The following is a 12,719-nucleotide window of genomic DNA, read 5'->3' as shown; positions in this document are numbered from 1 at the left end:
AAAAATCAGTGAGGGCAATCAGCGGTCACTTTCATCACCCTCTTGGTTTTTGCGTGTTCTTACCAGCTTCTTTACCTCATTCTATCAGCAGAGTCTTGTGACCTGTATCTTGTGCCGGCCTCCTATATGGTCCTGTGACTAAAAATGCCTAACCTCCTGGGAATGCGCCCAGCAGGTCGCAGCCGCATTTTACCCATCCCCTGTTCAAGATGGAGTCACTCTGGTTCAAATGCCTCTGACAGGAACACATGAAGATGAGTGAGAACCATTGCTGTGTTCTAGACATAGTGATGTAGTTAGGCTTTGCATCCCCACCAAATCTCATCTTGAATTGTAATCCCCATAGTCCTCATGTGTCAAGGGAGAGACCAGGTGGAGGTCATTGAATCATGGAGGAAGTTTTCCCCATGCTGTTCTCGTGATAGTGAGTGAGTTGTCACGAGAGCTGATGATTTTGTAAGTTGCTCTTCTCTCCTTTGATCAACACTTCTCCTTCCTGCTGCCTTGTGAGAAAGGTGCCTTGCTTCCCCTACGCCTTCTGCCATGATTGTAAGTTTCCTGAGGCCTCCCCAGCCATGCTGAACTGTGAGTCAATTAAACCTCTTTCCTTTATAAATTACCCAGTCTCAGGTAGTCCTTTTTGTTTTTTGTGTGTTTTTTGAGACGGAGTCTCACTCTGTTGCCCAGGCTGGAGTGTAGTGGCGTGATCTCGGTTCACTGCAACCTCCATCTCTCCTGTTCAAGTGATTCTCCTGCCTCAGCCTCCCAAGTAGCTGGGATTGCAGGCATGCACCACCATGCCTGGCTAATTTTTGTATTTTTAGTAGTGATGGGGTTTCACCATGTTGGCCAGGCTGGTCTTGAACTCCTGACCTCAGGTGATCTGCCCACCTCAGCCTCCTAAAGTGCTGGGATTACAGGTGTGAGCCACTGCGCCTGGCCTCGGGCAGTTCTTTTCAAAGCAGTATGAAAACGAACTAATACACATGGCCATGCAGTGTAGAAAGCACATCTACTACCACTCCTCCTAGATTGTCACCACATCCCTGAAAGGACCCAGAAGAGGAATCTGTTGTTTGCAAAGGAGAAAAATGAAAGCTACAGTTTGGTTGACATTTGTGGAGTACTTGTCATTTCTTAGGCACGTAGGTTTACCTCTGCGACAGGATAGAACTATAAGTGGCCCTGGCATCTGAGTCAATCCCTAGATCCGCTGTCTGTCGGGTGGGGCTGGGTCCCCACATGAGTAGCAGCCAGAACAGGTCCCTCCAAGGCCATGGTCCTGTGGGAGCTCAGATCCTTTTAACTAGGGTTAGAGCCTGGCGCCCTCTGGCGGCGAGCTGCAACCTCTACCCGCCAAATCCAAGGTCAGGCTGAGACCAGCCACCAGTTCACATCCTTGTTTTGCAAGTGGAAAGCCTCAGTTCCGAGAAAGGCCCGGGCTTGCTGAGATAGAACGACTTTCATATTTGCCTTGTGGAATGTAAGTTGTCTGGCGAAGCATTATTGCTCTTCTTGTTAACAAAAATCAAAATTGAGAGGGTCAAGGCAGAACACTGATGTTTGCTGAGCCTTCCTTTATTCTCCCTATCTTGAGATGCGCGTGATGAGCCCATTTTACAGAGAGGAAAAGTGAAGCTCAGAGAGGCTAAAGAAATTACTTTCCAGCCGGGCGCGGTGGCTCACGCTTGTAATCCCAGCACTTTGGGAGGCCGAGGCGGGCGGATCGCGAGGTCAGGAGATCGAGACCACGGTGAAACCCCGTCTCTACTAAAAATACAAAAAATTAGCCGGGCGTGGTGGCGGGCGCCTGTAGTCCCAGCTACTCGGAGAGGCTGAGGCAGGAGAATGGCGTGAACCCAGGAGGCGGAGCTTGCAGTGAGCCGAGATTGCGCCACTGCACTCCAGCCTGGGCGACAGAGCGAGACTCCGTCTCAAAAAAAAAAAAAAAAAAAAAAAGAAATTACTTTCCCAGCCTCACACAGCCAGCCAATGGCAGAGCCAGGATTTGGACCCAGGTCTGTCTGACTCTAAGTCCACGCTGCCAGATCCCTGGAGTTTCACCTCCAGTCCCCTTTTCCCCAACAGTCCCCCCCAACCCCAACTTCTTGGTATATTGATCTGGGACAGCAGAACGTCAGCAGTCATAAGTCCTTAGCTCCATACTCGGTGTCACCATGTCATTCAGACACAGCCAGTTACCATTCCTTGGCCTAAGCTGGGGAGGGAGGCTGGGGGTTGGGAAGAGATGCTGGGCAGGGGAGACTCCGCGGATTCTGGTGGGGATGGATTAGTGGGGTTGAGAATCTAAGCTAGAATTCGGAACCTCGGTAGCTATGAGATCTTGAGCCAGCGTCTTTACCTGTGTGAGCCTCAGGCTTCTCAGCCAAAAAGTGGGAAATTATACCAATACTTTGACAGCCCCACTTGGGAAAAAAAAAATAGTCCAGGTTTGGAGTTAAATTTTGGAGTTAGATTTTGTTTCAAACCCTGGATTGTCCACTGACTGGCTGTGTGGTTTGGGGCCAGTGATTTGATATCTGAGCAGATTTCAGAACCTGAATCTGTAAAATGGGTTGTTGTGGGGATTTAGTGAGGTGACTGAGCTGGCAGCACTTTGGAAAATGTGAGGCTTTACAAATGAAGCTGGTTTTTGGCACTTCCCTGGAATGGGGGCTCTGAGATGGGGAGGGAAGTGACTACTGGAAACTGGCACCCCCTCAACCTTTCCCCTGAACCCAGGCACATGAGTTCTCATTCTGCATCCTATGCACCCACCAAATGGGTTTCTCCAAGCCTGGCACCCCACTCCTTTCCACCTTGCCTGAGGACCTGAGGTCCCTTCCCTCTTCCCACCTTGTTCTAGTTGCAAGCTGCAGAGGATGGCCTGACTTTCCATTCTTCAGTCTGGAGGCTCTGGCTGTAGTCTCAATCTTCCAGCTGCAGCCTCAATCTTCTGCCCCAAGAGAATCCATTGGATGATTTGGGTTGATCTTTGGGAGGCAGGAGAGCTAGTTCCAAGGCCTGTGACCAAAACCTTTCAGTCACTCTCAAGTCCTAGAACCCCATCTTTCTTGAACCAAGCCTGCTCTGGTGCCCAAAGGGAAGGGATGTCAGTGATGGGGGCCCACAGGAGACTTTTACTGTGGTCCAGTTTTATCTGTTATGCTGCTGGTCTGGCACCCACAGGACTGCCCTGTCCCCCTCCCGTCTCTGGCCTCAGTACTGGCGTTGCCAGTATCAGGAGACAGTGAGAGGAGGGGCGAGGGCTTCGGAGCGAGAGAGGCTGACAGGAGGCGGGGACTCTGGGGGGCTGAGGACTATAAAGCGGCCCAGCCGAGGGCAGAGGCCCATCCGGCCTGAGGCAGGTGCTTGCTTGGTCTAGTGCCCGTTTACTCTGGACTCCAGGTAAGTGGGCTCAGCCTGCCTGGGGCTCTGGGGGCCTCCCCCAGGCTGGGGCCTGGGATGGAGAGGAGTTGGTGCTTTGCAGGGCCAGGGGCCTTGGGAGGCCTAAGGTCCTGCTTGGGTCTTGCCTTCTGCATCTGGACAGACCTGTCACGCTAGAAGAGCTGTCTGCTGACTGCACATGTGTGTGCACACTTGTGTGCATGGCTGTGAACTGGAATGTGTGACTGTGACCTTGTGAGTGACTGGGGTCCCTGTGTGCGTGCCTTTGCCGGTCTGTGTAGGACGACGTGGACAATAGCGTCTTCTCCAGGACCCGTATCTGTGTCTCTATCGCAGGGTGGAGCGCCAGACCCACAAGGCCATGGATTTCTGTCCTTGGCTTCCCGAGTTCATTCTGTGCCCCCCACCCTGTGGGTGACCTGGCATGCCCTTATTCCCACTAGCTGCTGCCTCCTCGGAGCCATGAGGCCCTGGATGTCATGAGTCCCGTGTCTCCAGGACTCATGTCCCCATTTTCTCTGCTATACTTTTCTAACCTGTGAGGCCCTGGCTTGCTGGGCTGCTCACAGGACAGGCTGTCCGTGCCGTCAGAGCAGTGTCTAGGACATGGAGTGGTCAGCTTGGAGTGGCCCTTTGCTCTGCCCCCTTGTCCCCAGGCTTGGAGAAATGGATGATGGGCTAAGGGGCTGGGTAGATGGGCCCAGCTTCCTGGGCACGGGAAAATCTGCAACCCGGGCTCTCCACCTCCCCTCTGCTTGCTCCTCAGATGGCTGCCGCACGCCTCTGCCTCTCCCTGCTGCTCCTGTCCACCTGTGTGGCTCTGTTACTACAGCCACTGCTGGGTGCCCAGGGAGCCCCACTGGAGCCAGTGTACCCAGGGGACAATGCCACGCCAGAGCAGATGGCCCAGTATGCAGCTGATCTCCGTAGATACATCAACATGCTGACCAGGCCTAGGTGTGTGCCACAGTTGGGGAGAGAGATCCCAGCCCCTGGGACCCTGGGCCCACTCCACATTCCTGGCCACACCCTATGCCCAGCCCCAGCCCCTTCCAGGCCTGCTCTTGGGAAAACAGGGCATCTGTGCTGAACAGGCCTAGACCAATGTGCCCTGGGCAAGATGGTGCCTACAGGCAGATATGAAACAGGTGGGCTGGCACCTGGGCACAGTGCTTGCCCCTGCTGCCTCTTCCCTCCCAGGTATGGGAAAAGACACAAAGACGACACGCTGGCCTTCTCAGAGTGGGGGTCCCCGCATGCTGCTGTCCCCAGGTGAGTTTGACTCCCTGCCCTGTCTGTCAAGCTCCTTGGGGCTGAAATGGGGGTGGTGGGACTGAATCAGGGCTTGGAAAGGTGTAGTGGGGGGTGGAAGAGGGAGAACAGGAGCCCAGGGCCAGCCTGAGGCTTCCCGAGGGCACGAGGCCTACCCCCTACACTGCCATGTTCTGCCCTATCCTCACAGGGAGCTCAGCCCGCTGGACTTGTAATGCCACCTTCTGTCTCCTACGACTCCATGAGCAGTGCCAGCCCAGTTCTCCCCTCCGCACCCTTGGCTCTGGCCAAAGCTTGCTCCCTGCTCCCACACAGGCTCAATAAAGCAAGTCAAAGCCACAGCCTGTCCTGTGTCTCTGTGGACCTGGTGGGGGCAGCAGGAAGCACCAAATGCATGGGAGAGAAAGGGGAGGACAAGGCAGAGGAAAAAGGGATCATCCAGAACGTTGGAGGGGTCATCAGGTCACTCAGCTCATCCTCTCCCCTCCACAGAGGGACAAGTGGTGGCCAGAGGAAGGCAGGGACTCCTCTGAGCAGATGGTCCTTCATGGTCCTTCAGCAAATCCGTGAAGCAGCAGTCTTGAATCTTCCCAGTTCAGCGCCAGTAGACCTTCCCAACACAGCCCGATGACAACCCTTCCCCAAGTGCACCCCTCACCAGTGCCTTACTGCAGCCTAGGCAGCAGAATCACCCAAATTTATACTAAAGCGTCCTTGGCATGGGGGCAGGGGCACAGCCCAGCCTGGAAGAACGATTCTGGTGCTACAGCAGTCATGGCTGCATCCAAGGGCCTGAGCTGCCGTCCAGAAATTTGGAGAGAATGGGCTGCCCTGAGAGGTAGTGAAGTCCTGGGCACAGGAGGTATTCAAGCTGCTGTGGAAGGGGAGGAGGAGGCTAGATTAGCTGAGAATTCCAGCCACCATGAGTCGAATCTGTAGACTGCATACTCCAGCCCTGGGAGGACAAGGACCTGGATCCTGCCCCAGGGAGGACTTCCCAGATTCCCAGAGAACCCATCTTTTCCTGGCCCTTCTCAGGCACCCTGAATAGGTGGGGACAGTGCGCGCGTGAATGCGTGTGTATGTGCGTGGGTAAAGGGGAGAAGTGAGGGAACTAGAATGTTTCCAGTTCCTAGAAAGGCTTCTCCTGCCTCCCGCACATGCTTGGCCTGAAGGGATGGGGTTATGGGTTTGGAGGATGAGGGGTCCACTTTCCTGGGCTCAGCACCTTGCACGGAAATGGAAATGACACCATAATTGTGTTTCCCCTCAAGTCCTACTCCATCTGGTGTGTGCAAATGACCTGGAAGTAGAACCAGGTCCTAAAAGGCAAAGAGCTTCTAGAGGATGCAGCTGCTTGGCTCAGATTGATTTTTTGTTTGTTTTTGGAGAAGGTCTTGCTCTGTCACCCAGGCTGGAGTACAGTGGCATGATCACAGCTCACCATAGCTTTGACCTCCTGGGCTCAAGCGATCCTCCTGCCTCAGCCTCCCAAATAGCTGGAACCACAGGCACATGCCACCACACCCAGCAAATTTTTTTATTTTTTAGAGACAGGGTCTTGCTATGTTGCCCAGCGTGGTCTCAAACTCCTGGGCTTAAGCGATCTGCTCACCTCGGCCTTCCAAAATGCTGGGATTACAGGTGTGAACCACTGTGCCCGGCCTCAGGTTGATTCTTAAATCCAAGGGATGTCTGGATAGAGAGATGGTTTCGTAAGAGAACGGTTTGAGTCTGGGAGAGGGAGCCTGAAGTCCCAGCATTTTCTCTGGCAGCTTAAGGGGATGGGCAGTGAATGGGGAGAGGAGTGGATACTTCTTAGGGCCAGGAGTTCGCACCCTGGATGTGAGGGTAGGATCAGGGCAGGGGGCTCTTCACCAACCAGGTCTCTCTGACGGCCATAGGAGCCCCCAGAAGAGGGAGCCACCCTCACACCCAGCTTCTCAGGGACAGGCCCTGGCCAGGCTCCACCCTTACTCCTGCTCTGCTCACCCAAGAAGGGCTTAGAAGTCCAGAAGGCAAAGGCGGCCCCCTATACTCTGCATGCTGAGGGGCAAAGGCACCTCTTCTTGTTCCTGTGCCAACTCTGACAGTCCAAGCTGGGCTGTTTGGTAGAAACTTGAGCCAGGTGGGAGTTGGGGTGTGTCTAGCTGAAGCCCCTCCTTTGAGGTTTCTTCTCTCACCTCTGCTCTCCCTCTGGATTAGAGCCCCCCACACTGGTTCCGTCTGTGCAGGACTACAGGGGCAATAAGTGTCTTCTCCAGGACCTGTATCTGTGTCTCTACCACGGGGTGGAGGGCCAGACCCACAAGGCCATGTGTGGGTGGCGTGGGGGAAGGTGGATGGGTTGCCAGGGGAGGCAGGGGAGGACCCCCAACAGCTGAGGTCTTTTTCTCCCACAGCAGAAACTCCAGGGTCCCCCTTCCCCTTCGATGGACTGGTCCCTCCCTGCCCCCAGGCCCACAGAAGTCACTGAAGCAACAGAAATTTGTCTTTATTGTTTTCATTGAGGGGATGAGGAGGGGTCCAGGGCCCTCTCAATATAAAGGGGTTGGTGGGCAGAGAGGCGTCTGGAGGCCAAGGCCCAGCCTGGAGAAAGAAGCCCCCCCACAGGGGTGCTGTGTCTCCCCGCATGCCGGCCCCCAGGAGCTTCCTCTGGCTACCACCCAAGCTGCCCCCGGCCCTGAGGCCCTCGGCTCGGTGCCCAGCGTCCAGGCTGTCCTACCTGGGGCCCCGGGAGGAGGTCGGTGGTCGGGGTTCCGAGGTGTTCAGCCACTGGGGGTTCGTGGTGGTCCACGGAGGGCGTTTCGTGGCTTTCGATGGGGAGGTGTTCGTGGCATTCGCAGTTTCCTTGCGGTTTTTAGATTTCTTGGGGCTGGGAACAAGTCTTTGCAGTCATGAGGCCGCTCCCCGAGCCCAGCTCGGGCCGCGAGTTGCGTGGGGGTGCGTGGGGGGGCGTCCGTGTCGCCCCCCGGGCCCCCTCACCCCCCGCTTTCCTCCTTCCCTCCCTCCCTTCCTCACGCCCTCCGCCGGCCCACCTGCTGTTGAAGAGCTTCCCCACGTACTTCTTGATGGAGCCTAAGTTCAGCCAACTGGAGGCCCTGGGCTGCTGCACTTGCAGCTCCTCGCCCAGGGCGCCCTCGGGCTGCAGCAGCAGCGACACGAGGCCAGCTATTGCCAGAGCGAATGCGCAGCGCAGAGCAGGCGTCTGGAGGGGGCGGGGCAGACAGCCGCGGGCGGTCACGTGATGCCGGGGCTGGGGTCAGCGCGGCGCCGGGACCGGAGCTTGCAGGTGTTCCGCGCGGTGGGCAGGCTGGGGTGTAGGGGCGCTGAGACCGAGGGACGTGTCTATTTCTGGGACACTCACAGTGCACGGACGCCGTAAGGGACATCCTGGTGCTCAGAGGAATGGTGCACACCTGGACATGCCCAGTGATTCAGGCAGAGCATCGAGGCGCGGTGGCTCACGCCTGTAATCCCAGCACTTTGGGAAGGCGAGGAGGGCGGATCACCTGAGGTCAGGAGTTCAAGACCAGCCTGGCCAACATGGTGAAACCCCGTCTGTACTAAAAATATAAAAATTAGCCGCGCGTGGTGGTGGGCGCCTGTAATCCCAGCTACTCTGGGGGCCGAGGCAGGAGAATTGCTGGAACCCGGGAGGTGGAGGCTTTAGTGAGCCGAAATTGCACCACTGTACTCCACCCTGCCCAACAGAGCCAGACTTCCTCTCAAAAAAAAAAAAAAAAAAAAGAAAGAAAGAAAAAGAAAAAAAAAATGAACAGGGAGACACACCGTAAGGTGGATGCATGAGAACGGCAGAAAGCCGTTGAAAATCAGCTCCCTAACCACACCGACCTCTCTCCCGCAAACTCTTTTCTTATCCCCCTCCTTTCTCCCTGCTGTTCCCGCAAAATGACAGTCACTCTGCTCTCTGCCTGGAAGACTCTTCCTCCAGGCATCCTCATGGCCAGCTCTGTCTCCCCTTGTAAGGATTAGCTCAAAATCCACCTTTTAAATGGGTCCTACCCTGACACCCCTATTTAAAATTACAACCCCGCCGGGCACGGTGGCTCACGCCTGTAATCCCAGCACTTTGGGGGGCCGAGGTGGGTGGATCATGAGGTCAGGAGATCGAGACCATCCTGACTAACACAGTGAAACTCCGTCTCTACTAAAAGAACACAAAAAAAATTAGGCAGGTGTGGTGGCAGGCACCTGTAATCCCAACTACTCGGGAGGCTGAGGCAGGAGAATGGTGTGAACCCGGGAGGCGGAGCTTGCAGTGAGCCGAGATTGTGCCACTGCACTCCAGCCTGGACAACAGAGCAAGATTCCAACTCAAAAAAAAAAAAAAAAAGTTAAATGTGCCCATGTATACCCTAAGTTAAAAAAAAAAAAAAAAAGGAAAAAAATCTGGAAAAAAAGAAAAATGATAAATTAAAAAAAAAAAAGAAGACAATGCTCCCAGCACCCCCATCATTCAGGAATTTCCAAGGGTTTTAGGAGCTTTGTGTTAGGAACTGGGGGCAGAGACCAAATATATATTTCTTCTTATGTTCCACTACCCCAGATAGGAAAACAGAAATTACTCTAGATATTTCAAACAAAAAGGGGTTGTATATAGGCAATTAGTGCTTATCATTGGAGGGGCTAGAGGTGGTGAAGGTTGGGGGGAGGGGGTTGCACCACTGGCTTTCAGGCTACTTTACCACAGCTGATTTCCAGAGGACGGAAGAAGTCAGGAAACTTGGGAAACTGCTGCTGAGGTCCTTGCAGCCCCACGGTCCCCAGGCTGGTGACTGGTGGGGGAGTATGGAGTCCAGCTGACCGCCAGAGCCTGCACGCCTGCTGCTATGGGGAAAGAAAGGATGACTTCTACCTCCTTTCCACGTCCCAAATTCCATGTGACTACATTTTATTGGCAGCACCCCGCTGGCAAGGGAGCCTTGATGTGTGCTTCCTGGGCTTCCGGCACCTGCACAGAAGGGGCTGAAATTGGTAGGTGTTTGGGTGTCCGAGGGTTTGCAAAAGAAGAAGGCGGGGAGTCTATGGTGGAGTCACATGGTGGAGACCTAGCTAAGTCAGAGGCCTGGAGAGGTGTCATTCTAGCTGGGCAGCAGGTGACACACAATCATCCCGAGTTGATTGGAGAAACATCTGGGATTGACCTGGAGTTTTTTCTGTAATGTTTTCACTGGAATGAAAGCTGAGCAGTCCGTAGGCCATATAGTATTGGAGAAAACATAGTCCTCATTCAAAAAGGCTGCCAAAGACAAGGTGTCCACAGGGAAACTCAGGTGTTTTGTTTGTTTGTTTTGGGGTTTTTTCTGGAGACAGTCTCACTCTGTCACCCAGGCTGGAGTGCAGTAGTGTGATCTCAACCTCCACCTTCCAGGTTCAAGTGATTCTCCTGCCATAGCCTCCCAAGTAGCTTGGATTACAGTTACCCACCACCACATTTGGCTGATTTTTATTTATTGTAGAAACAGGATTTCACCATGTTGGCCAGGCTGGTCCTGATCTCAAGTGATCCTCCTGCCTTGGCCTCCCAAAGTGCTGGGATTACAGGCATGAGCCACCACACCCGGCCAGGAAATTCAGTTTCTGTGGATCTCTAGCCTTGAACATCCTTATATGCTGCTTTAAATGGCTGATCCTCAATGCCTGCCTTCCAACTCACATGCTCACTCCTCTACATCAATCTCCCAGAAAAAGGAACCTATTGTATTCATTTTTTTTTTTTTTTTTTTTTTTTTTTAAGAGACAGGCCTCACCTTGTTGCCCAGGCTGGTTTTGAACTCCTGGCCTCAAGTGATCCTCTGGCCTTGGCCTCCCAAGTTACTGAGTTTACAGGCGCAAGCCACCACGACCGGCGAAGCCTGTATTAAGCCCTTTTATGCTCACTCTGCGGTACTGCAGAGAGGGCAGGGAGGAAGCAGAGGTGTCCTGGCATCTTCAGCTGGAGGTGAGCAGGGTGCTGAGGGTGGGAGAGGCCGGGCACCTGGGGATGGGAGGCAGGACCGCCCCTTCACAGGGACGCTGCCACCCCTACCCCGGAGGTCAGGGCCTCTCGCCCAGCTCTGGCTCTGAGGTCCTGGAGGGAGGGAGATGCTGTTGCGATTCAGAAGATCAGGGGAGGGCCACCCCCATTCGAGAAGAGTGAAAATCCTGAGCCTGAAGCAGAAGTGGAACCGGTCGGAGCCGAGGCTTTAGAGGGTGGCGTTGGGAAGAGGGTCTGACGTCGCCCTGTGGACTGTTGGGGCTCTCAGGGCTGAAGGCTCCGAAGACCGCGACGTGCGAACCGTGGGGAGGCTCCATGTGGATGGGGGCCACAGCCCCCGCCGGAGCCCCCACACTAGCCCTGGACTTCTCCACCGGCTTACGACATGAGAGCTCAATAAGCTCCTTATTTAACGCACGGTTGTATCAGGTCCCTGTGGGAGCCACTGGCCCTGTAGCCTAATAAAGGAGCGGGTGCACGCATTGGATTGGTGAGCTACCGCCACAGCAACGCGTCCTAATCAACCATCCCAAAGGGCGGCTGGAATAAAGTTCTCTCAGGCCTGTGCTTGAGCTTGAACGCTGGGCCGGCCGCTGCGCTCTGTGGCTCCCTGCAGGCCTGCGGATCGGCCAGGGGCTCCGCTCCTTCTGGGCCGAGGCTGAAGAAGCAGCGGCTGCACCAGAGAAGGCCTTCTGGGTGACGGTGGAAGCGCACGGGGCCCGCGAAACCACCTAAGGCAACTTCAGACGTGGGCTTGGAACTGGCAGCCTTTCGTTTCTGCTTCATTCCATGGCCAGGGCAAGCCACGTGGAAAAGCCAGAAGCCGGGGGGCGGGGGTGGGGAAGTACCCTCCACCCACAAGGAAACCATGGCAAGCGGTGGGTGCAGGTAGAGCTGAGGAATTGGGGCCGATAGTTCTATCTATCCCGGTGAGTGAGGAGACCTGCTTTGGGGATTGCACAGTCTGGGTCTGCCCTTGCAGTGGTATCTGTCGCTGTGAAGACTCCGCCACGGGTCGCCATCAGGTCAGGGACCCTGATAAGGTAATAGTTGCATCTTCCTCTGCACACAACCCTGTTCCCTTCCCCCTCATGCCTAACACAACACTCCCTTCCCCCACCATGCCTAACAGAGAGAAAGGAGAGAGACAGTTCTTGAGCCGGGTTCTTCCTGCTTGAGGTTGGTGTGTCAACCAAAAGAGTCAAACTCTGTAAAATATTTGAAGGGATTTATTTTGAGCCTACTATGCATGACCAATGGCCTATGACAGCCTTCAAGAGATCCTGAGAACATGTGCCCAAGGTGATCAGGCCACAACTTAGTTTTATGTGTTTCAGGGAGACATAGGACATCAATAATATATGTGACATGTACAGTGGTTTGGTCTGGAAAGGCTGGACAACTGGAATGGGGTTGGGGAAGTGGAGGACTTCTAGGTCATAAGTAGATCAAAGATTTTCTGATTGGCAATTGGTGGAAAGAGTTAAATTATTGTCTAAAGACTTAAAATCAACAGAAAGGAATGTTTGGGTTAAGATAAGGGATTGTGGAGACCAAGGTTTTATCATTCAGGTGAAGCCTCCAGGTGGCAGGCATCAGAGAGAATAGACTGTAAATGTTTCGTATCAGACTTAAAGAGTCTGTTCTATCAGTAAGTCCAAAATGAGGGATGGTATAATCAGGCATGGCTGGGCTCCCCTTCCCATCATGGCCTGAACTAGTTTTCAGGTTAACTTTGGAATGCCCTTTGCTAAGAGGAGAGGAGGAGTCCATTCAGATGGTTGGGTGAGCTTAGAATTTTATGTTTGGGTTTCAGATGGCATCCAGTACCCCTTCCCCCAAGTTTGGGGCCCCTCCCAAAGGAGATAGTCCTGGGTCTCTCCTCACATCCTTGGGGGTCTCAGAACTGCAGACTCAAACCTTTTGCCTCAAGGAATCCCTTTGATGATTTGCATAAACCCTTGGGAGGCTGAGGGTGCTGCTCTGGAGCTGAGACACAGCGAGTCAATCTCCCTCCATCCCCCTTTTGTCTTGTTCT

General features: G+C 54.3%; 2 protein-coding genes across 3 annotated transcripts; one reads left to right on the top strand and one right to left on the bottom strand.

Moving 5' to 3' along the window:
• Positions 1–3,352: 3,352 nt before the first annotated feature.
• Positions 3,353–5,019, top strand: PPY (pancreatic polypeptide). 2 transcript variants are annotated; one of them, XM_055258214.1, is made up of 4 exons: positions 3,353–3,408; positions 4,175–4,365; positions 4,609–4,680; positions 4,871–5,019. In XM_055258214.1, exons 2-4 carry the CDS (start codon positions 4,175–4,177, stop codon positions 4,893–4,895), a joined length of 288 nt encoding a protein of 95 aa, XP_055114189.1. In that variant the 5' UTR covers positions 3,353–3,408; the 3' UTR covers positions 4,896–5,019. The 2 variants fall into 2 exon arrangements, with proteins under 2 accessions (XP_055114189.1, XP_055114188.1); XM_055258213.1 differs by lacking the exon at positions 3,353–3,408 and adding an exon at positions 3,555–3,642.
• A 5,853-nt stretch (positions 5,020–10,872) lies between these two features.
• On the bottom strand, positions 10,873–11,654 carry LOC129469443 (uncharacterized protein FAM215A-like). Its single transcript, XM_055256039.1, has one exon. The coding sequence runs from the start codon at positions 11,549–11,551 to the stop codon at positions 11,198–11,200; it is 354 nt and encodes a 117-aa protein (XP_055112014.1). The 5' UTR covers positions 11,552–11,654; the 3' UTR covers positions 10,873–11,197.
• Between the last annotated feature and the right edge of the window lie 1,065 nt (positions 11,655–12,719).

Source organism: Symphalangus syndactylus, chromosome 20 (assembly GCF_028878055.3).
Source record: "Symphalangus syndactylus isolate Jambi chromosome 20, NHGRI_mSymSyn1-v2.1_pri, whole genome shotgun sequence".
NCBI lineage: Eukaryota > Metazoa > Chordata > Mammalia > Primates > Hylobatidae > Symphalangus > Symphalangus syndactylus.
The sequence above is the reverse complement of the archived record's forward strand: the minus strand, read 5'-3'. Positions and strand labels throughout refer to the sequence as shown.

Excerpts from the sequence above, each read along its gene's own strand:
- PPY (XM_055258213.1), top strand. Across the intron at positions 4,366-4,608 it reads AACATGCTGACCAGGCCTAG|GTATGGGAAAAGACACAAAG; the intron begins GTGTGTGCCACA and ends CTTCCCTCCCAG. Across the intron at positions 4,681-4,870 it reads CCGCATGCTGCTGTCCCCAG|GGAGCTCAGCCCGCTGGACT; the intron begins GTGAGTTTGACT and ends CTATCCTCACAG.
- LOC129469443 (XM_055256039.1), bottom strand. The coding sequence starts at position 11,551 with ATGGTTTCCTTGTGGGTGGAGGGTACTTCCCCACCCCCGCCCCCCGGC.